At 34.3% G+C, this 24,720-nt stretch overlaps 1 protein-coding gene across 4 annotated transcripts; it reads right to left on the minus strand.

Moving 5' to 3' along the window:
* Window positions 1-1,566: 1,566 nt before the first annotated feature.
* On the minus strand, window positions 1,567-10,147 carry LOC144549925 (putative phosphoribosylformylglycinamidine synthase, chloroplastic/mitochondrial). Of its 4 annotated transcripts, none has more exons than XM_078298492.1 (9): window positions 9,835-10,147; window positions 9,070-9,150; window positions 8,832-8,982; window positions 8,529-8,726; window positions 7,793-7,917; window positions 7,277-7,355; window positions 6,723-6,828; window positions 2,285-6,447; window positions 1,567-1,990 (listed from the first exon to the last, which is right to left on the minus strand). In XM_078298492.1, the coding sequence occupies exons 7-8, from the start codon at window positions 6,765-6,767 to the stop codon at window positions 2,290-2,292; spliced, it is 4,203 nt and encodes a 1,400-aa protein (XP_078154618.1). In that variant the 5' UTR covers window positions 6,768-6,828; window positions 7,277-7,355; window positions 7,793-7,917; window positions 8,529-8,726; window positions 8,832-8,982; window positions 9,070-9,150; window positions 9,835-10,147; the 3' UTR covers window positions 1,567-1,990; window positions 2,285-2,289. The 4 variants fall into 4 exon arrangements, with proteins under 4 accessions (XP_078154618.1, XP_078154617.1, XP_078154619.1 ...); XM_078298491.1 differs by having other exon boundaries at window positions 8,529-8,729; XM_078298493.1 differs by having other exon boundaries at window positions 2,285-6,438; window positions 8,529-8,739.
* Window positions 10,148-24,720: the final 14,573 nt, after the last annotated feature.

The following is a 24,720-nucleotide window of genomic DNA, read 5'->3' on the forward strand; positions in this document are numbered from 1 at the left end:
AAACGGATATCAAAATTCAAAACCAAATCCGCCTTAAACGGATACGGATACGGAACGGATAGTCCACGGATACGGATTCGAATACGGATATAAAACAAATAATGGTCGGATAATTAAGATATATGAACTTCTAAAATACAAATATTAATTAAAACATTAAATATAAATATTAATGAACTTATAAGAGATGAAAGATAATCTATTCATATAATATATATATATCAAATAAGTGTATGGTAACAAAAGATGTTGTGGTGTAGTGGTTTGAAGCTTGGTCTTAAGGTATTGAGATGGGAGGACATGGGTTCAAATCCCACCTATAGCAAATATTTATTCCTCTTTTATATGGGTTTGGCCAAATTATCCGAATCCGGATAATCCGGATATCCGCTCCGTTTAGGACTCCGAATCCGTGTCCGTATCCGTATCCGGATCTTTTATGGATTTCCGAAAATTATCCGAATCTGTATCCGGGAATTATCCGGATTCGGATTATATCCGGATACGGAGCGGATATCCGCCGGATAATCCGGCTCCGTTTTCACCCCTAATAGCATGAGTTTAAAATTTATTTAAGAAATAGAAATGTAACGGAAAACAAGGCATGGGCGTCCGCTTAAATGCAGCTGAATTTTTGACTTACCAAACAAATCTCTCATATTTCAAGCAAAGCAATGTTTGCTATTAGTGGTCAACTCAAGGTGTGGAGATCTCAAGGTTTTAGACAAATAAATAAATTAATTAATTTATAATTAAATGGAGAGAACAGAGACAAAGAGGTGCCCAAAGGCCAGAGGAGAGGTGCTTCTTCCAAAGAGTAGAAGAAGCATCTAATTCTAAATTCTAATACCCATTTTCCAATTCAAAATTAAAATAATACATACTTTGGAATATGTGTGGATCTATCTTCGTAAATTAATTAATTAATTAATTATGTAAAAAAATGGCATGTAAATTAAATGTTGTTTTGTCACGTCACATCATTGTGAAATATCTGTTAATGACAAAAACATATTGTGTGGTACATCATATTCACGCATTTAAGATTAATGTGATCAGAGAGGATATTTGTATTTATTGCATGTTCAGGAAAATGTTTTTAAATTTGAGCTTACACGAACCTTATAGCAACTTAATTTGTGGTTAATATGATATCATTCATTTTTTTTTAACACTTTGCCATGCTTTTAAATGAACAAAAAAGAAAAATAAAATATACATATAGTATAGAAAAAAAAAGAGCAATTATATGGAAGAAAGCTACAACCGACATGTATAATCCAAAATTTGCCTTTTGAAAATTGGGCTTTTGAAATATTGAATTTGTTTAAATTCAACAAAATTGAGAAACAGTTGAGTTGGTTTCAGATTATAGGATAGGATAGGATAGCATATACATATGATATACATGTCAATTGAAGAACAAAATCATTAAAAGTAAAAGTAGCTTCCTTTGACTCAATTATTGTTTTTGTTGAGGAAGAGATAAGAGAAGAGGTCAATCAATATCTACCATCTAGAAAGTGACAGAAAATTTTGAGAAGAAAACAATTCATGTGTCTACACTGGGGGAAACCAACTATTCTTACTTGATAACAACATACTTGATGGGCCTTGAATTGGGCCTGCATGTGAATCACGTGATGGGCCTTCAATTGCCAGCAACTCAACTAATAGTCAAGTTAGAGCATAATATATAACATCAGCATTGCATCACAAATTGCATCTCAAAATCCTACCATTACAATTCCAACTCCAAAATAGAGCTCAACTCAAACACAATCCAATACTTCAACACTACTGTTCCACAAAATTTATACGCATATATATATATATATATGCATATCTTATGAGTAACCGACATATTTATTCTTCGTTAAACTTAGTGCAAACATAAGGCATGCAGAAAAGCTGCTTCAGTTTTCCACCGAGCAACCACCAATCGTAGTAGTATAAGAAGCAATCTGATTCTCATCATCCAATTAATTTCCTTCAACAAACAAAAGTACCAACCATCAGTTTCTAAAACACACAATGAATGGTTAAATTCAGAAATAAAGAACCTATAGGGTAGAAAATAGTAAAAAACGGTGCAGAAACAGTGATTTTTGTACCTATTTTACAAAATAGTAAAAAATTTCATACCAAACATATTTTAGTATGGATATCATGTTGAGTGGTTCGGATTGACAGTTTGGACTTTGAAAACGAAGGTATAAAATATGAGGTATGAAAGGCACAAGGATTGGAACCCTCCTCAATAAATAAATAAATAAATAATTACCTCTTCTAACTGCACCATTTTCGTGCATTTTGAAACATCTTCAGCCATGGACTGGGCCCGCTTTTCTCAACTTGCCAATCACTTGGGTACCATGGATACTGCCACATCATGAAACAACGCTCCGGATGTGGCATCATTGCCAGGTGTCGCCCATCTGGTGAGCAGAGAGCTGCTATTCCCTCTGGGGACCCATTCGGATTGAACGGGTACAAACCCGTTACCTTCCCCTCATCGTCACAATACCTTACCGGAGCCAGATTCAAATCCATTACCTGATCCAATACTGACGTGTCAGGGAAGTATGCCCTTCCCTCTCCGTGAGCAGCCCAAACACCCAAACTGGACCCCTCCATTCCTTGAAACATTATAGCTGGTGAATCCCCAATTGTAACACTACTAAATCTGCACTCAAACCGACCAGATTCATTGTGAATAAACCTTGGTTGAGAGACATCAGTTGTGGATCCATAACCCGGTACCCAACCCAATAAGGCCATGAGTTGGCATCCGTTGCACACACCAAGACTGAATGTATCGGGTCGGTTATAGAACTGTTGGAACTGATCCAACAAGGGTTTGTTGAACCGAATGGAGGCTGACCAACCCTTTGCTGAGTCAAGTACGTCAGCATAACTGAATCCACCAACAAAAGCAATCCCACGGAAATCAACTAGTGAGATTTTTCCATCTAATAAGTCTGACATTGTCAGGTCCCACGGCTCGAAACCCGCTGCGTGAAAGGCCGCTGCCATTTCTCGGTCCCCATTGCTCCCTTCTTCACGAATTATAGCTACCTTTGGTTTATGTTTCAGATCTAAAATTTTGGGGTCAGTGAACTTTGGTGTGAATGATAGAGACCAATTTGGAGTTTTTCGGGATTTAAGGCCATCTTTTTCAAGTTTTACACACGAGGCGAGTCTCTGCAACCCCTCCAGTTGAAAACTGGTCTCTTCCCACAAGTCTCTTAAAAAGGGTATTTCTTCTTTCAATTGGGGTTTTCCATTAATGGAGAGGTCTATAGTTGGAGAAGATGTGACCTTACCTATAATTTCACTGGACACGCTGAACTCTTTCAATTTCTCCACAACTGTATTCAGATTTTTTGAACTGACTTCTATGATCAGACCCAATTCTTCAGCAAATAGGGTTTGAAAGACACCGTATCCATTTGATTTCAAATCCAATTTAACCCCGCAATTTCCTGCAAATGCCATTTCAAGTACACTAACAAGAATCCCTCCATCACTGATATCGTGACCAGCAGATATCAACCTTTCCCCAATCAACCCCTGAACAGCATCAAATGTTCTTCTAAGATAGGCCACGTCATCCAAATCAGGGCACTCGTGACCTATTTGATCAAATGCCTGAGCAAGAGCGGACCCACCTAACCGCCTCTTCCCCTTTGCCAGATCAACATGCAACAAAACCCCGTCATCACCCAATTTCAAGTCTGGTGTAACAGTCAGGGTCACATCAGGACAGGTGACATATGCACTGATTACCAAATTACCAGGTGCCTTTACCACCTCACCACCAGAATGCGCGGCCATGGAAAGACTATCCTTACCTCCATCTATGGCAATACCTAATTCTATCATGCACTCAGACAATGCCATGGCAGCATCATACATGGCTGCACCTTCGCCTTCTAGTTTTGCAGCATACATCCAATTCCCACTCGATTTAACATCTGTCAGAGAAGTCACCTTAGCCCAAACCAGATTTGTTAAGGCCTCTCCTACTGCCAACCGGGCCATAGCTTTTGGATCAAGTAACCCCTTGATGGGTTGTTCTCCTATTGCACATGCGCCACCTGTCAGATCAGTGAATGTCTGTGCAATCACTGCCACATCAGCTAGTGGCAGTTGAAGAGGACCCACAGTCTGTTGTTGTGCCACAAGCCCAGTTACACACCGGTCAACCTTTGTGGTCAAGAACCTTTTAGAGCAAACCGACGGTAAACACAAAACCCTTTTTAAAGCATCCATCAAGGTGATACCTGGATCAATGTCAAGTGGGTCCCGTGCATACTGTATCCTCTTGAATTCAAATGTCTTCTGAGGCATATCACCCAACACCTTCTCCAGTTCCAAGTCTTCGATTGGATGTGGAGGCGGCAAACCTTTAGCCTCGGCTTCTTTTACTGCTTTACTATCTATTAAAACAATCTTACCACATCCATTGATTGTGCCAATAACAGCCATAGATACCCTCTCCCTAGCACAAATTGACTCTAAAAGGAGTTGATTCTCAGGACATACCAGTAAGGCATCTTGCTCTTGGTACTCAGCACCCCAAATCTCTAGTACAGACATGGTATGGTCTCCCACCACAATTGACCTTATATCAATTTCAGCCCCTTTTGGATAAATAATCTCTTTTACCACATTACAATTACCTCCCGCACCTTGATCGTGAATACTGACAATAGGATTGGCATCACCCATTTCGGCACATGTTCGTACCACCCGATACAACTTCTGTGCCATCTCAGCATCACCTCTTTGTACAGCATTGAAATCCAGCTCAGCATCATTAGTACCACTAACCATGCTAGAAGCAGCCCCACCACCCATACCAATCCGGTACGCGGGACCCCCTATTTTCACAACCAACATACCTATATCAGGTTCACCTTTCTCAATATGCTCATGGTCTATTTGACCAATACCGGCACTAAACATAATTGGTTTGAGCCACTCTCTCCGGTCTCCACTTGGAAGACGCATGCCAAAAGTACGTGTATACCCCTGAATCATGGGCTCTCCAAATTTATTCCCGTAATCTGATGCACCGTCACTAGCATCAAGTAAAATCTGCAGTGGAGATGCTAAATTTGGGGGATACGAAAAAGAATTGTCCTCCCAAGGTGCATAAGAGCCTTCAAGTCTTAAATTCCCCACACAATAACCAGCAGTGGATGCGACCACAAAAGATCCACGGCCAGTGGCATGAGTGTCTCTGATACGGCCCCCAGCTCCAGTTTCAGCACCAGGATAAGGCGCCACTGCACAAGGGAAATTATGAGTCTCAGCTGTTAATAAGATATCCATCTCCTTTTGTGTACATGATAGAGGCCCCAATTTCGGAGATGTTGGTTGTAGCTTATTTACTTTAAACCCCCTGATTGCACTGGAATTATCTTTGAATCCAATGACTGAGTTACCAGGGTTTGCCTTGAGGGTGCCTTTCACAATTTGAAACAAAGTCTGTGGCATGGTTTCGCCGTCTATGATCAACTTTCCGTTAAAAAACCAGTGCCGGCTATGCTCACTATTTGATTGGGCTATGTCAAATAATTCAACAGTTGTAGGATTTCTCTTTATGTCATCTCTGAATAGGCTCGTGTAGTATTTTATATCCTGCTCATCAAATGCCAACCCCATTTTAATATTAATTTCTTCCAAAGCCTCACTTCCCCTTTCTATTACTGGGATAATTTGTACAGGCTCCGGCACTGAACTGGTGGAGAAAGACTTGAGAAGTTTTGGGTACACACACTCTGTCATTCTGTCGTGTACCATGGAAGCGAAGTCGGTAAGCTGGGTTTGGTCAAGAAGAGTGCCGGGCTTGAGGTACAACAGGTACCGCCTCGACCTTTCGAGACGGTTTATCTCTGTGAGGCCACACGATTGGCAAACTGACACGGCATTTGTTGACCAGGCTGTGGTGAATGACATGCGGGGCCCAACCTCTAAGATAATTGCATGTGCACCTGTGGAGACCTCTTCTTGTAGAAAGCTCTCACTTTTCAGGTTTTCAGGCTGGTACGTCTCTCCCAAAAGCCATTTAAGTGCCTCAAGTTTTTCCCCTGATAGTTTACTGGTACCAGCACGGCCAACATTGAAACATTGCTCGGTTTTTAGGTCAATGATATTAGGAGAGATTTTGGCTTGAATCTTTCTTAGAAGCTCGGAAGCAGCACTTTCTTGGAGAAATGGGAGGCGGTAGAAATGGATGATCTCGAGAGAAGCAGCCTCTCCTTGAACTAAAGGGTTATCAGACTCCTTTGAAAGAACAGCAGCAGGTGGATTGAGGAACAAAGGTGAGTTCTTTTGACGGATAGATAGCATGCCGAGATGCTTGACCGGGAAACATTGGAGTTTTCTTGAAATTGGGTTTCTTTTTCTCGAGGAAATACAGCATGGATTCTGTGCTCCCTGAAGTTAAAAGAAGCAAATACCTTTATTGATTAACAAAAAATTGTAAAAAGAAAAAGTTTGACAGAAGAAATGATACATTGATTCTGTATGAATTCACGAATTGGCTACTGCATATCTGTTCAGACAGGTATTTGGATGTTGTCCCATTGGGTTTTCTTAGATGGGTATATTTGTTAATAAATTAGTTGTTCATGTAATACTTTACTGGTAACGAAATTGGGCTTTGTTGCCTTTTCTCAAAAAAAAAAAAAAAAAAAATCATGAATTGATACCAGATTAGTGGGGAAAACCCTGGGCCTTAGGAGATTGGCTGCCATATTTCTTTTCTCCAAAGGAAAAAGGAAGTCGTTAACAATCGGATAAAGATATCCTGATATACTGTAATGAAAAATGAGGAAAAAAAAAATTAAACCCTCGGCCTAAATATAGTACAATACAAAATCAAATTAGTTTTGCTTCGTAGTATTAAGAAAAGAACATTCATAATTTTAATCAATTCCATCTAAAAATCATACAAGTTAGCACCGAATTTAATTTTTTCATCAGTAATCCTAGCAATACAAAAATAATTTTCCAATACAGAGACTTTCTTCCCCTCAAATGCCAGTATTTCCATTGGAGACGGATAGCATCATGTCCACCGGTTTAACAAATAATTGTGCATTATGGAAATTTAAAAATTCAAATTTGATTCTATTTGTTGTCATTCAAAAAATTTAAAAATGCAATATTAGCTAGATTCTCATTCAAGTAACATACAATTGGTATCCGTATCTACAAGCAGAACTAAAATTAAAATTATTTAATAATTTTTTTAAGTACTTACAATTGTATGTGAGATGAGGCCAATTATGAAAAATTGAAAACCCAGCACTAAAGATGCGTATCACTGCAGAAGTCAGAGCCTGGAGGTCAAACCAAATTTAAGATTCAAACAATAATACAATATACATATTATATCATTTATGCAGATTGAAATAGTAAATTAAGTCTGATCTGCAATGACCCAATATTTGTAGCTGAAAATAATTTCCAAAATGGAATTAGAATTGGATGTAATGCTAGGTCACTAAACATTTTGTTAACTAATTCCAGTTCAGACATGATAAGCTTGCTAGATGCTCAGTAAATTTAAAACCCAGCACTCAAGATGCTTAGTAACAGTAACAGTAAAAGTATATAATGATAGCCATGCATCCCAAAACAGATTGCCAGTACTGAACCAGTTAGGCACCAACTAATATTGCTCCCTGAAGTTAAAAAGAACCAAAAAACCTTTATTCATTAACAAAAATGAAAGTTTGACAGCAATAAAAAATAGATGATGCATATGAATTGATACCTGATTTTTAGTGGATATTGGCTGCCATGTTTCTTTTCTCCAAAGGAAAAAGGAAGGAAGTCGTCTAGTAGCAGATGTAACTCTAAGTACTCAACTCAGCTAAGAACACTCGGATAAAAAATATCCTGTAAAGAAAAAAATATGAGAAAAAAATAAAAACCCTCGGCCGAAAAACGCCAACTAAAGTAGTAAACAAAACAAACAAAAAGATGAGAAGAAAAAAAGAAAAGAAAAGGTAACAACTAAAGGAGACGAGCATGCATACCGAGAAATTCGACAGAATCAACGAGGAAAGCAAGGAAAAGGAACAGTAAGAGAGAGAGAGAGAGGGAGAGATGGCGGCACCATGTCCCAAAACAATTAAAAAATAAATCAGCTGTTATTACAGCAGGAAATAAATCAGCTGTTATTCCAACAGGAATCTATTATTTCAGTACCAACTGCTGTAATTTTGCAATACGCAAATTTAAGCTAACCATTTTTTTTTTAATGTGTGACCTGAACAAAACTTAACAATTAAGAGCAAACTAACAACAGATTTATTTTCAATTAGTTTAACAAAGAAATTTGAACTTCATCCAGCGCATTTAGTTGCAATTAATTTAAGAGGGCAATTTTAACTTAATGGGAGGAATAATATGCAATGTTGAAATAAGCAAGAATTATATGCAGTGTTTAATTAGCGGAAAATGAAATCATCTGTTTCGAGTAAGGAGAGTAATACCGTAACTCTTACCAGCGACGGCGACCAATGGCAGTGGAAATTGCGTCCTCTCTGCAGATTAGGATCAGAGAAATGGGCTGGCTATGGAGGACCGATAGGGAGTGGGAGACAACAGAGAACTATAGGCCAATCGAAGAAGGCGGTGGTAGCGGGAACACGTAGCAGGTTCGTTCTACGTGTAACGCATGGGAGAGGAATCGATATCCAACCCTACTAAAAAATTCTAACAATTCATAATATGAATCCCATGAATATCAATGTGTTCAACATCATATAACTATTCTAGATCACAGATCAACAGCAATTTGTATTCACCTTCCAATTTTATACACTTCAAAATCTCATCAACTGCTAACACTTGTCTTGTTATGGCTGAAATATTCTCTCTCCCTTTTAGTAAGTATTTCGCTACTAATTCTTCACTTGAGAGGGACCTCAGTTGTCCGTCGTCTAGCCTCCTTTCTGCCTGTTTAAATAATAGATAACAATATGGAGAACTTAGAATATAATCACTTGGTTTCTTTTTCCTTTATATGGTTACAAATTATTTCACCTGCAACTGCAAAAGCTTGTCAGCATATATTTGTCTGCCTTGCTCTTCAAATATAGATTGAGAAATATCAACCTCTACTATCTAGAGAAAGAGGAAAAAAACAAAAAAGTTAAGATTAATCAAGGATATACAACACCATCTATTAGAAACATGGTGCATGAAGACATGCCATATTTTTTTTGATAAAATAAAAGAAAATATTGTCAATAAAGCTATAACATTTCATCAGACAAGTGGTTTGTGACTGGATTGGTAGCTACAGGCAAGAACTATACAATAGCTCTAATTGTGCAATGAACAACAATTGACTCTTAATTAAATCCCAAGCCTAATGTCTTCGACTTACATCGATCTTATAGATAGGATATGCAAGAAAGGTGAAATTGAGAAGGAATTGGATATTCCTAATGACATGATTTGCAAAGGACACATGAGCCTACAACACTCCCACAATTGAGTTGCGTTAGAAAGGTGAACCTTAGAAGGCATTCAATTTTCAACAAATAAGTTAACTGGTTCAGATTTCAACCCAATAACACATGACAATGGGATGAGCCAATTTTCTCCCAAACCAGAAATCTATTTTATGAATGTGAATGAACGAACATTTAAATCAAATTTCTGAGAAACGTACAAATCTAATTTTAGCTCAAACTTACAAATATGATTCAAAGCATACAATCTACAAACCTAGAAAACTAATTACAATGCCAAACGCAGGAATCTAATTTCTGGAAAACCTAAAAATCTTGAAAATCTACCAACCTGATTTTGAGCGCACCGCTGGACTGCTTTCCTCCCTTCTAGCTGGAATATTAGCAAACAAAACGGAAAGAGAGGCCGTCGTAAGTTGAAGCAACTGGCGACGGGTCGGAGACGGGAGAGAAGAGAAGAGACAGAGGAGATGGCGGAAGAGAAGAGAAGGGACAGAGGAGAGGGCAGGAGGAAAAGTTTAGGTTAGGCAAAAGGCGGCGGGTTTAGGTCTGGCGGAGGCGCAGATTTAGGTCAGACGGAAGCGGAGGCGAAACGAAGCCAGGGCCGTCAAAAAACCACTCGCTCGCTAACAGCTCGCTCGGCAGTGGACCGACCTGTTAACGAGGCAGCTCGGCTCAGGCTCGGGCTAAAATAAATGAGCTGAGCCAAGGGTCAGCTCGGCTCGTTAAGTTACAGTGAATTTAGAGTTTAGTCCCGTATAATTTTAAGTCCAGTCCCATTTTTAAAGGCGTAATTATGCAAAATTGATGTATTTTTGGTTTGGAAAGAAAGAATATGGCTTTAGTTGCTTGAAGATGTGCCTGCTGGACAATTTCTTAAATTTTTTGAATGAGATTTTTTTTTTTTTAAAATTTGTATAATAACAGCCTAATAAAGCCCAACGAGCTAGCTCGGGCTGGCTTGTCACAAGCTGAGCCAGAGGTTTTGGCTCGGATGACCTAAGTCCAGCTCGCTCAGTCCAGGCTCGGGCCAAAATAAACGAGTTGAGATAAGGCCCAGCTCGGCTCGAGCCAGCTCGTTTACAGCCCTAAACGAAGGGCTGAAGAAATGAACGAAGAAGACGAGAATTAACGAAAGAAGTGTTAGTCTGTAATAATCTAGAAGTCAATAATACGATAAATTATCACAAAGCTTTGTTCATGAATTGAATGTTTATTTATATATCATTTTGTTGCCTTGAGTATTATTGAAATTATGGATCATTTCGAGTTCATGACTGAATTGTGAAACTTCATAATATAGATAATATATACTCTTAAAAGTCACTGACCAAGGTAATTAGCAGGAACACTAATTACCACGATAAGGTTAGCATGTGGATTAAAAGATGGTTAAGTTTTACAAACCACCTGACACGAGATGTCATTTTAATCACATTGATACATGTTCTAGAAATTGATGCTACCAATTTTTAATATATATATATATATATATATATATATATAGAGGTTGGCTAAGATCAAAGTGGTAGTTCCTGAGCTTTGGTGCTACCAATTCGTGTTTTTAATTTTCAAAGTTCAAAACGTCGATCCGAACTGTTCAAGTTGTTCTCCATATTAAATTGTGCTTGGAGACCAAATTTTACATTTTTATGAATTTTTTTACTATTTATTAAGCCACTTTGAAAATCGTTGATCCAACGGTGGCTTAACAAAACAGTAAAATCAGAAGCCACCGTTGGATCAGCTGTTTTCAAAGTGGCTTAATAAATAGTAAAAAAATTCAGAAAAATGTAAAATTTGGTCTCCAAGCACAATTTAATATGGAGAACAACTTGAACGGTTCGGATCGACGTTTTGAAATTTAAAAATTTAAAAACGAATTGGTAGCACCAAAGCTCAAGAACTACCACTTTGATCTTAGCCAACCTCTATATATATATATATAGAGAGAGGGTTCAAATGCCTCCATGTTTTTGTGCCTCCATCATGCCTTCATCTCTCTCCATCATTTTCAAAGTTCAAACAGTCGATCCGAACCGCTCAAACTAACCTCCATACTAAAATATGTTTGGAGACCAAATTTTATATTTTTAGGAATTTTTTTACTATTTTTTTAGATAGGTAAAAAAATATTGTTTTTAGATGGTTCAGATTTACTGATTTTTTACCTATCTAAAAAAATAGTAAAAAACTTCCTAAAAATATAAAATTTGGTCTCAAAACATATTTTAGTATGGAGGTTAGTTTGAGCGGTTCGGATCGACTGTTTGAACTTTGAAAATGATGGAGAGAGATGGAGGCACAAAAACATGGAGGCATTTGAACCCTCCTCATATATATATACACTATATATATATATATAGAGTTAGGCTGGGGTGCTATGGATAGCATAGTGGCCTCCCGTGCTACGGCTCAATATTCAAGTTTTCAAAATCCAAACGGTCGATCCGAACCGTTCATCTTATTCTCCATATTAATATCTGCTTGGAGACCAAATTTTATAATTTTCTGAATTTTTTTACTATTTATTAAGCCACTTTGAAAATCGCTAATCCAACGGTTTTACTGTTTTGTGCAGCCACCGTTGGATCAACAATTTTGTAAAATACTTAATAAATAGTAAAAAAATTCAGAAAAATGTAAAATTTGGTCTCCAAGCAGATATTAATATGGAGAATAAGATGAACGGTTCAGATCGACCGTTTGGATTTTGAAAACTCGAATATTGAGCCGTAGCATAGAGGCCTCTATGCTATCCATAGCACCCCAGCCTAACTCTATATATATATATATATATATATATATATAGTGTGTATATATATATATAGTGCCTAGTCTAGAGATCATATATCATGTGTAGACAAAATTTTGAGCGCAGTTGAGACTTGTATTAATTAAAGCGCTATATAAATAGAGGCATATATTTGTACATGTATATAGTATATACCGAGGATAGCAAATAGAATTATATCTCATTGTTTTATTAAATGTGAAATGAACCCGGAATCCTCATTGGTACATTGTACCATAAGTTAGTATTGAAATTTTTCATACTACTACAGACTACAGGGGACCATAATCTATATGCAACTATAATTTCATCTTCTGCGGTTTGAAATAATTATTGATTAAGCTGCAGCGAAAAGAATATGCTTTCTTCCAAAAAAGATATATATGTTTCTTTTCTCTTAGATTTAATTATAACAATTGATTGATTCTCTTTTACATGCTATTTTTTATAATATGGTTATCAACTCGATCATGAGAGAGAGAGAGACATATTTTGATGGAGATTTTTTTTTCTGTAGGATCAAAATATTACGTGTAGCATTTTTGTTGTAAATTTTGACAAGTGAATTAAGGTGTTGAGTGCTATTATATCCCAATTAATTAATGTAGCAACTTCATATATAATTCAATTCATACGTAATTAATTTCCTCAAAATGTATTAGACATATATATTAATTAATTAGTTTTGATTCTTGAAAAGAACTTTGAATAAATTAATTGTGCGTGTCTAGGGCTGCAAACGAACCGAACCAAATCGAATCTGCCCTAGTTCGAATTCGAATTCGAAATAATTTCGAATCAAACTCAGTTCGAAATTGAAATCAATTTCAAACCTAAAAGGCCAGTTCGAATTTGATTCGGTATAATTCGAACTAGTTCGATTTGATTCGAAATTAGTTCGAAATTTCTGATGCTGACTGCTGCTCAATCAGATCTGCAATCCTTCTGGCCTCGAAACTACCAGAAGACCACATCCACCAAGAGAGGAATCGAAACTTGTCCTTCTAGGTCGTGCAAAATCATCACAGCAAGTTCGTGATTTGGATTATTTGGCTGAAATATTGCAATCAAGAGAGAAGGCGAAGAAGAAGAGGGGTTTGGAAAGGAAGAGATATTGTGCTTCGACTAGGGAAAGAGCTCCAAACCTTCGCTGTATGCACCAGCGCTTTGATCGGAGAGAGAAAAAAGTCGATTGGGAAAGAGCGAAATTCGGCGTTTAGGTTAAGCGAGAGAGAGATGGAGAAAGAATACTGGCGACGTAAATTAATTGGACGGTCAATATTAGTCGGAGTTTCGAACCTTTATAAATTCACGAACCTATCGAACCGAATCTACCCAGATTCGAATTCGAAATTGAATTAATTTCGAATCGAACTGGTTTGAATTAATTTCGAACCGAATTACTTTCGAATCGAATTTTTTTCGAACTTTTTCGAATCAAACTCGAATCGAATCACGAATCTCGAATTTTTTGTGCACCCCTATGCGTGTCCATTGGTTTTGTTTCTTGAACATTAATCAGAGTATTAATTAGACAGTAGCAAATCAGATTCCTTTTGCATACATGTAAAAATTAAGTCAATAGTGTTATTTTTATATTCACAAGAGGTATATATGGAGAGCAGAGCTAGACATCATAAATATGCAGCTCCCCTTCCTTAAATTGAAGCTTTGCATATCTTTTTGTATCCTCAGTGTCTTGAATCATAGGGAAAAAAAAAAATCAAACGCCCGCCTTCTTGGAATTTGATGCCGATATATATAAGCAAAGGTTAATATTATATGATTGAAGACTTCAAATTCCACTATGATTGAATTTCGCTCCATCTTCTATGTGACTTTGAAATTTATTGTTCATTCCTTCGTGACTCTTTTCATTTTTTTTAATATTATACAACATGTATGTGTTCAATTCCAATCGTCCTAAATTGTTTAAATTATCTTGGTTACTCCTGGTTAGCGCATACAAAAAATGCATGCTCGATGAAATATACAACATGGACTTATCAGCTCAAACAACATCGAGTAAGCCAAAAGCAAAATATACTTCTTCTTTTTTTCAATCCACGTGTAAAACAAGGTTATGTAAAAGGAGACTTAATTTCATTGCCCGTGATAGCGCATATATAGATCGCTAACAAGTATATCTAATTCATGTTGAATGACATCTGTCTACGTACGTACCTTGAAACTCTTCTTCTCCTTTCCTCGATTGTGTTAGAGGAGTACTATCTTCAAAAGTATCCAACTGATGATGAGTAGTATCTTGTATACATTGGGAATTTTTGTAATTTTTTATTTAATTTATTTGAGATATTAATTAAAAAATTTGGCTTCAGAAGCCACTACAAATTTGCATGGAAAATGAGTAGTGTAAATCCTAAATTATTTTTTCACATGATATATATTATGTTTCAGCCACATAAAATCGACATAAATGACAATGACAAGGTAATTAACTTGGATATAACTTTACCGAGTATTCATTCTTTGCATTAACGCACTGATTGAATTTAAATTCGAACTCTTTCATTATAATTCGGACCAATCTAAGCAACACATGCTTTTTAATAGTGTAATTGTTTAAATTGAGAAAATGTAAGAAAAGTGAAATAATTTAATGTCGAAAGATATAATTTAAAAAGAAGATGCATAAGAAATTTAACTAAAAATTAATCTTAAAGACGTATAACAAACACAATATATAAAATTCCGAATATTTTTTTATACAAAATAGAATTTTAATTGTAACAACTAAAAATTAGCAATAATGAAGTACGTATTTATTGGATGGTCGAGAATATTCGAATCATGTGACTTATTGTTTGATCAGTATTTTTGGATGGTCCGGAATATTTGATTCATGTGAATAAATACAAAATGGAGATAAGAAACTGAAGAAATAAGAAAAGGTAGTTTTTTTTTTTAAAAAAAAAAAAAAGTGAAGAGCTCATAATTTACTAATCATCATAATTTCCTTGCATTGAAAAATTATATCAATTTAATTAATAATATTAATTCTCATTACAGGGCGTGAGCACTTAACTAGTTTAGGAATTAAGTGCAATATAAGATGGTTTTTTGTTTGTTTTTGGTGATATCACAGCCCATAGGCCACTGTTTTGATTTTTGAATCTGGAAAAAAAAACATTGTTTATTGTAGTAAATTCAGATACTAGCTAATTTGGAGAAAGAGACAAGGAATGAGTATAAGGTTTCTCTCTCTTGTTTCTGTAGGTAAAAGCCACGTGTCATTTCTAGTATTACTTTTAAATAGGTAGAAAATCACATGATCCAAATATTCTTTTAAGATTTTTCTTCTATATCTTTTAAACAGGTAGAAATAAAGAAAAAAATGTGTCTAAATTACAAAAGTCAACTAATACAAAAAAAAAATAAAAAAAATAAAAAAAATAAAAACTTATAAAACATGAATATTTCGTTGTAAAATTAACAGGTCAAGTAGGTTTGATGATGTTGCCTAGAAAAAGGAATACAATAGCTAGGAATTATATATGATGCCAACGAAGTGCACGCTTTGGTCTAGCTACAAGGCCAAAAAGATGTCTCTTCCAAACTCAGTACCTTGCATAGTCAAACAAGTTTGTTTCAAGGTATTAAGAACCTAAATGTAAAGTGTATGTCCGTCGATTTACTGATAGGAAATTAAGGAAACACACCAAATCCAGTTTTACCTTCTCTCTTGAGTCAATATACATATATACATGTGGGCCTGAACAAATTAAAAGACACCATTTTTGACCAAATCGATTTCTACTTACCACTATTAACTCTTTCTCTCATTGATTAAGTGACAATCTATCAATGGTGCACAATCTCTAAACAAATTAAGCATTTGTTCATTCTACAATATAGTAAGCCATTCAAGATTGTAGATATATATACTTAATAGAATTACATTTTGTACCTCACGAAGAGTCTCCTTCGGAGATTTTCCTTGTTCAAGTATGATTAGTTGCGATAACTCATTATAGAGAAGATAAAATTTATCAAATTAATTAAGATAAAAATAAAATTAATTAAATTTGTACTGAAACTAAAGAACCTACTACAAATTAATCAAATAAAGATAAAAATGACCACAAAATCACTTACCATTATAGAAAATTCAATGTCAGCTGTAAGTATTCTGAAACTTTTCTAAACATGGACTCTCTTGCATGATAACTAAAGTTTGATAAGGTAAGGGCAGTAACTTATGCGATAAATATTAATTAAGTGAAAGATAACATAATCATACCTCATTTTCTTTTGCATAATAAACCAAAAAGTACCTTAATTATTTGCATATTAGAAAGTGAGAGATAACAGAAATGTCATTCATCTTATTATTTATATAAAAACTCTATTCACAAGTATTGTCATTAATTATTCTTATTTTTATACATATACGTTAAAATTGTCTCAATTATGTAAAATTGAGGTAGGTAAAAGATATATCACGTCTAATTGCCTTGGCAGATTAATTGTAGCAAGTGTTCAATTTGGGGCTCATCGAGATCCAGATCACTTTCATTGACAAATTTTGTTTAATAACTTAAATGCTCATCTCAACCCTTTTCACCTTCCCATACTCTTCCTTCTTTCTTTTAGCCTAAATTTGTCAATTTGCATAATTAATTCAATTTGCTAAATTTTGAGATTCCTACACAGATGCATAAAATTGAAATTAATAGTTAATGGCAGATATTGAAATATGATTTTGATAAGTGACTCAGATCCTGTAATAGTTGTTTGAATGCTAAAAAATAATGGAAGGTGTGTGGCATAATATGCAGGTGTGAATTGAAAAGGTTAATGAAAAATGTGGAGGAGGTGAATTTAAGAAGTTATCAAGATTCAAACCTGCTTTTAATAAAAAGATATATTGCACAATGAGTCACATGGCTAATGCAACAGAAAGATTTCTAAAAAAGGGAATTCATGATATTCGAACAACATCTTTTCCAGTGATCCTATTGATTGCATCGTACGGCCAAAATCTTCTCCAATCTTTCATTTTTAGAGATTAAATATTACAGATTTTAAAGATCACATCTTTTGTTCCAATAGAAATTAGATAAAAACCGAAAGAAATAGATTAAGAACCAATAAAAATCAAACGACGTGTTTTTTAATTAATGCATTGCTTACCATAAACATCAAATAAGTGAATAACAAACTTGGTTACTTGAAGCCCAAAAATATAAATTTAACATTCAGAAAAAAATATAATGGAAAGCGGCCAGTCTAGATTACATGTCTCATTCTGACATAAGCCCAAAAAAAAGAAAAGCATATCAACCAAGACGATACTCTTTTGAGGTTGAAGTTTGTCTAAATTTATTGAAATTTAAGAGGTGTATTTACGAAATGAGGGGTCATTAGCGGTTTTGAAAGGAATGAGTCAGTCCGGATTTGGAACGGTTTCATTATTATTTTTCTTTATTGTATTTTCCATTTTATCAGTTGCTTCTCGTTTTGAAAGTCAACAGTTAAATAGAATTTTGTATTTTGTGATTTCATAATCTAACCCTGTAAAAACAATTAACTATTTATGCTGAAGATCTTGATTTTCCAACACGAAATTTGAGGGAATTGTTTAGTCTAAATGTCTTATCGGTTCATTACCAACGATAATTGTGGTTCGCATTCAAATTCAAATCTCGACCTTACCATTTTTTTATTTTTGGTATTGAATGATTGAATCGAAAGAGATATGGAAGGATATGAAATTCTAAATAGGAATCTAAATCCAATAGAAAAAAGCGGGTCTCATAAAATATTTTGTTAAAAAATTTAGGAGGTAAGGACCATATGTTTCAAAGTTTTTGAAAAAGGTGAATTTCATTTAAGTTCCCAGAGTTAATTATAGCAAATTCCTTAAAAAATTGGTTGATTCATATTTGAATTAGTGATCACAAGCTACGCATAAAAACAAATTCAAAGAAAAAATATTTTCCTAAAACACAGAATAAGGATTCAATCCTCCAAACTAAAGTGATAAGCACACACTATATACGTATTTGAAATAATAAAAAAAACACAAAGATTTTAAAAGGGTTAACTGACATGGGTGGAATGACACAAAACAAATGAACAAAATTAAATGTTAGCAATAGTGAAGTGAATGTGTGAACAAAATTAATTAATTAAATCCTCTAATTCACATGTTTTTATGGCAATGTAGATTTATATTCATCGTTCGGTCCAGTTTGACATGTAGATTTATTTACTGTGTAACATGTGAAGAGAGTAGAAAGCAATACACAATTAATAATATCTAACTTTAAGATAGTAGGATTTGTTGATGTTAAACTTAGGGGCACCTCTAAATGAACAAAAACTGAAAATAAATTGCAATTGAAAGTAAAAGAGATGAGTTTAGAGAAATTGACACGCGGGATGATAACGGAGTTCGGCAAAACAATGGCCTACGTCTCCGGGGCGTCGCAACCTCTTTCTAGGTGCGCCTTTCTATTACCCAATATGAAAGGATTACAATTGTGAACCGTGAGCCCTTACAAAACGGGAAGTCACGGCCAACGAGAGATGAGCGTCGGCGAGCCCTTACAACCAAGGGAAGTCACACGAGCAACTCGAGAACAAGAGAAACACTCAATAGATCACTCTAACCTAATCTAACTAGAGATTAGTGAAGTGGATTTGAGGTTGTTTGAGATTGATTGAGAGATATTGAAGTTTTAAGCTCAATCAACAATGGTGGAACCAAGCTCTCAGAAAATCGCCTCTTTTGAAGTTTAGGGACGGCTAGGTTGGATTTGAAAGTGATCCCTTCGGTCTATTTATAGTGGCAGCTCAAAAATGAGCTGATTGAGCTAAAACGTTACAACGTTTTTCAGAAACGTTGGTAACGTTTTATGAGCCTTCAAAAGTCCGAGAGCTGCACCAAAACGTTACACAAACGTTTCAAAAACGTTACAACGTTTATAAAACGTTACATAACGTTTTGCACTGTAAAAACTTGATCAAAATCAGGAATTTCTGAAGTTTGGAAATTAATTAAAACATTACCAACGTTTTAAACCGTTACCAACGTTTTAAAACGTTACCAACGTTTTAAAACGTTACAGAAAACGTTACAGCACAGTTTTTTGACTTTTTTTGACTTTGATCGAGTTGTTTCACAGCGTTTTCTTAAGGTATAATCGTTATAACGTTTTACAAACGTTACCAACGTTTTTATCCTGTTGAAACAACATCAAAAACACTTTACCAAGTTTAGATTTTACAATTTACATTCTTGATAAGTCTTCATGATTTCTTCAGTTCAAGTATTCCATATTGCAATTTCATTTGACTTGAACCTGCATAATTCTAAAATAGAAGAAATCGTAAAATTCAATAATTGTATGTTTTTGCAAATTAGTCAAATAGACTAAAAAGATTATTGCTAGAACAACAGTTGATATGTGAAAAAGTACAGTTCGAAAATAGTTAATTAAATTTAATAAAAAAATTGACTGACGAGAGATAAAACAAATTCATGAAATTTTGTCTTATTTGAATTATATATATATATATATTTAGCAAGCTATCCAGAAATGTTTGAGTTATATATAATAAGTTGAATTATTAGAGTGTGTTTGTTAATTAGAAATTAAACTGAGAAGAAGAAAAGGTTGAGGTGCAATTTCGGCACATCCCATTTATCATATATATTTTTAAAATTTCAAATATTAGAAGGTTATTTCTCAAATAGATAAAATCCAACAAGTACATAAGCGTGCTAAAAAAAAAATTACTAGTCTACTGCTAGCTAGGCACTGACATAGTCAAGGTGATGAATGGAAACTGTGGAACTTCACAGAAAACACATTACTGAAAAAAAAATTGAAAATATGGTATTGATATTTTTTAAGACAATATTTTTTTTTTGTGAGAACCTGACAAAAACTGTCATGTGTGATTTTATTTTAGAAATCAGTCAGAAACAAACATATAACAACATAGAGTTAGAGTAATAATTTCCCTTTGTTTGTAAAGTAAACTACATATATTTGAACTTTTGATTTATTTTATGTTGTAGTGAAAATAATCGATCAAAACAATTGCAAAGATCTACATGTCTTGAATTAATTAAAAAAGTAAACATAAATAAGCATATAAAGAACCATACTAGCTACAAGTATTTATTGACTAATGAACTAGCAAAATATATTTAAGATTTTTTTGTGAGCGATACATATTAAGTTTTGTTGTTAGATTGACACGAAATCAATTAAGACACCAAAAGACGAAATTGTGGTTGCATTTGATAAAAGCAATATAAATGACTATGATATTTTTTTTTCTGAAATTTGTTCAATAAAGTAGAGGGTCCGAACCAAGAATTGAGATGGAATCATGGAATTGAAGCAATTGTTAGTAGATATATCAGTTCTTAACTTAATCCTTCCGCAAAAAGATTATTATCTAATAAGTCTCGAATTAGTTTCAATCGGCAATCAACATCAAATATAGCAGCAATATTGTTAAATAACTTGCTGTCAGGTTGTGTGTTAGATTTCTTTATGATATAATTTATTTATTTCTTGCATTCACAATCCTAGCTATAGTGAATATTACTGGAAAAGAAATTGCGATGTCAAAGCTAGCGTTGATATCGAGGAAATCTCATGATGATAGAAGTGTATTGTCTAAACTGGCATATTAACATAAAAAAATATTAGTCTCAATTAGTCGTAGTTTGTGATTCGATTTGAGTTTGATTAAAAAAAAGTTTGCAATTAATTTGATTTTAAATTAGTTTGTTCTGAAACAAATGAAATAAGTTCAGTTCGAATCTTATTCAAATCAAACTTAAGCTGAATATAATTCGTTCGAAACTGATTCGCAAACTATTTAGGTTCGAATCTCAAATAATGTAACTAATGAATACAACCATCAATTTTTTAATAATGCAGGAACCAAACTTAAATCAGAGCTCAAAATTGTTAATATAATGATAACTTATAATAGGAAAAAATTTCAGCAGCGTAACAAATTAATAATGGAATAAGTTCGATTTGACTAGATTCATGTCATGATTTTAATCAATCCAGCAACGTAAAATGTAAGAAAACCTTAAGCTGGCTCATTTTTAATATTTAACCCTCTCATCTCATCAATCATTTTTAATGTAAACCCTCTCATCTTATCAATCATCATTCTAAAATAAAATAAAATGTAAACCCATTTTTAATTTTTAACTTGCTACGTCATTGTACATGTGAAAAGTAAAAACTTAGTTGTATTACTTTTGTGCGCGCGTGATACAAATGAATGAATGAATAAAATAAATGTGATATTTCAATATATATTTCATCCAATATCAAGTCTTGTTACAAGAGATCCAGAGCGATAGCGAACTGGTTTGCATCTAATCGATCATACAACTTGGTCGGATCGGTGTGAAAATTGGTAGCGATCGATGGAGATGCAAATTTATGCATTGAATCTACTTTCTTCGTCTTTTCTAGATTCTGACACTGTAATAAATCTTTTGTTATTTTAACATATAATTTATTCTTTTCTTCTTTTAACAAATTAATGCTCTCTTAATATTTTATGCAATATATATATGTTGCAACATATATAATTAATACCAATTACAAACGAGATAGTAATTAAACAAACATACAAAATGTAATAAACTCATTAATGCAATTGAAGTACAATAATAATGTAATACTATGTTAATCTCCACCGCAACACGCCGACTCGTCACTAGTATAAAAAAGTTATATAATTTAGTTTATTAAGCATTCAAAATAATCATTACTAAATAATGAAGATCACATAACCTATTTTTTTCGATATTATAGCTACAAAATGGTAAAAAAAAACAAAAACACTTTGTTTGCTTGCTAGGAAAAATCATTCATTCGATCGCACTGTTTTAACTTTATTATTTTTATGGATTGTAACACTTGCATACAAAATACAAGTATTACAAACCATGGTTTGTGAGGCGCTAAAAAGAGTACGTACTGACCAGCAAGTAAATACACATCGAGGATGAATTGATAAACTGTAATATAACATCGAGGATGTGGTCATGAAGCACAAGAGTATGGATGACAAAAGCATAACTCAAGATTAAAGACAATTAATATGTAAAATTGGTAAAATAAGCTTGAGACTGAACAAAGTGAGGCCTACCGTTGCAACGGAATAAATCAAGTCGCAGAAATGACTGCACCGCATTAAATCAATTCAAGCGGTCCCAACCGGAAAACAAGTCAGATGATTTCTGTTGTGGGGACGTTACAACGGTCCTCTACCGTTGCATAGCCAAACCTTTCAAACTACCCTACCGTTGTAACAGTCCATGAACCGTTGCAATGGTCGGGATCACTTACTTCCTTTTTGGCAGCTCTCTATAAATATAAGCTATTCCAAGGTTTGGATTGACACTCTAGCTGCCCCCAACTTCAATATTTCGTATTTTCAGATCTAGAAAAAGTCATTGTTGCTTATGTGCTTAAACTTCAATACTCACAATCAATCTCAAGCTTATTCAATCAATTACACAACTCCTAGAGTGATCCTGCGTGATCAACCCATTTACTACTTTGAGCTGTAGTGCTCACCCTGGCAATCCTTGAGTCCTCGCGAATCAGATTGGCCAACTTGAGCCTTTAGTGCTCCTTGTTCGGGCCGTGTGACTTCTCAAGAGATTGTAAGGGCTCACCGGTTTCACTTTGTAATCATTTCTCATTGGATAAAGAAAGGCGCGCCATCTCGAAGGTCGCGGGTCCCGGAGACGTAGGCGTTAGTGCCGAACTCCGTAAACAACTCTCATGTCAAGTGTCTCTAAACTCTACTCTTTACTTTATATTTTTAGTTTATGACAAAGTTATTCTAAATTTCCGTTAAGAATAACTTTATGATACACTCGAACTTTATAATTTAGATTAAATTTTAAAAATGCCCTATTCACCTCCCTCTAGGGTCGGAGGTTTATGTTCTTTTGTTCCAAGTCATCCGATTTAGCAAATATATGATTTGTAGTCTGAACAATTTTCACTTTTCAGGCAAATTAAATGTATGATTAAATTGAGATTTAACATATGAAAATTAGTAGAATAAAATAGAAGCGTATCATTAGTGAATTTGTAATTAATTAATTTGGAAAAAATATCTCCATTGACTAGATCTGGTCTATGGAGCTGGATAATTAAATAGGTCCTGGTCCTGGTCCTGTACGTTTAGGCGAATATAATGTAAGTGATCAGTGATGTTACATAGAAATTAATTGTCTCCGGTCCCTCGCTCGCTCTAATGTGCACAAATTGTCAAAATAATTAGTTGTTTTCAGAAACATAATTAACAGTCTCATGGCTCATGCATGCATCCAAAACACCAAACAAACATTAATGATATGTATTTTAATAACCACCAATATATACCTAATTAACTCATAAAAGAAAAAGATACATCGATCTACAGTACTGGCAAAGTCGACGCGCTACAAGCAATGAAGAAATTAAGCTGACTTGGCATGGAATTAATTCTGGATCAGTACTGATGGCTTTATCCGTACATGTCAGCAGTAGTGCCTTCATGAATCATCATCTCCTTAATTAATTTTATTTATGCGGCGCTTCTCAATTCCAAAGGCCAATTAATTGGTTTTATTGACCTCACCTCTCTCAAATTCACGACTATCTGAATATAGCGCGCGTTTATTAATTGCATCTAACAACAAAAACCAAGAATTAAATGAAATAATGACGATAGGTGCAACATTTAAATAATATGCAACATACAAAAATCCATATAAATTGTTAGAAATGATTACATGCAATAATATATTTAATTTCATGCATTAAATGAGATTTATATCATACAATGACAAAGCAAACGCCCCATGAAAAATGGAATGTATTATTTTTAATAACGCAACAAACAAACTGCTAGATATTACAAACCAGAAGAGAAATAATCAAATAGATAAAAACACTTGTAATATGACAAACCTAATCTGTTCTATAAATTAATTTACAATTCCTTTTCTAAATGTTATGCACTATTTTATATAGTTATATTATATTACATTCGAGTAAATACAAGAAAGTTTGAATAAAGCAGATATTTTACCTATATAGTTTACACTAAACTTCTATATTTTGTAGGAGAGTTATTGATTTATTGATTAAAAGTTATTCTGATATGATTTTCAAAAATATTATAGAAATTATTGATTATGTATTCTGTTTATTCTTTTAATTTAATTTAATTAATCTGGTATGACAAGGGTTTATTTTGGTTCGGACAAGTACAATTACGGGTGTATTTTTATTGTTTTTGGATCATGATTCATGAGTTTCGAATTTTAAGATAGTTATTGACAAACATCAAATCATATTTTGGTCAATTAAAATTTCTTTCGACAGTTGTAAAATTATTTTATATTTA

This window comes from Carex rostrata, unplaced genomic scaffold (genome assembly GCF_964058835.1).
Source record: "Carex rostrata unplaced genomic scaffold, lpCarRost1.2 SCAFFOLD_42, whole genome shotgun sequence".
In the NCBI taxonomy this organism is placed as follows: Eukaryota; Viridiplantae; Streptophyta; class Magnoliopsida; order Poales; family Cyperaceae; genus Carex; species Carex rostrata.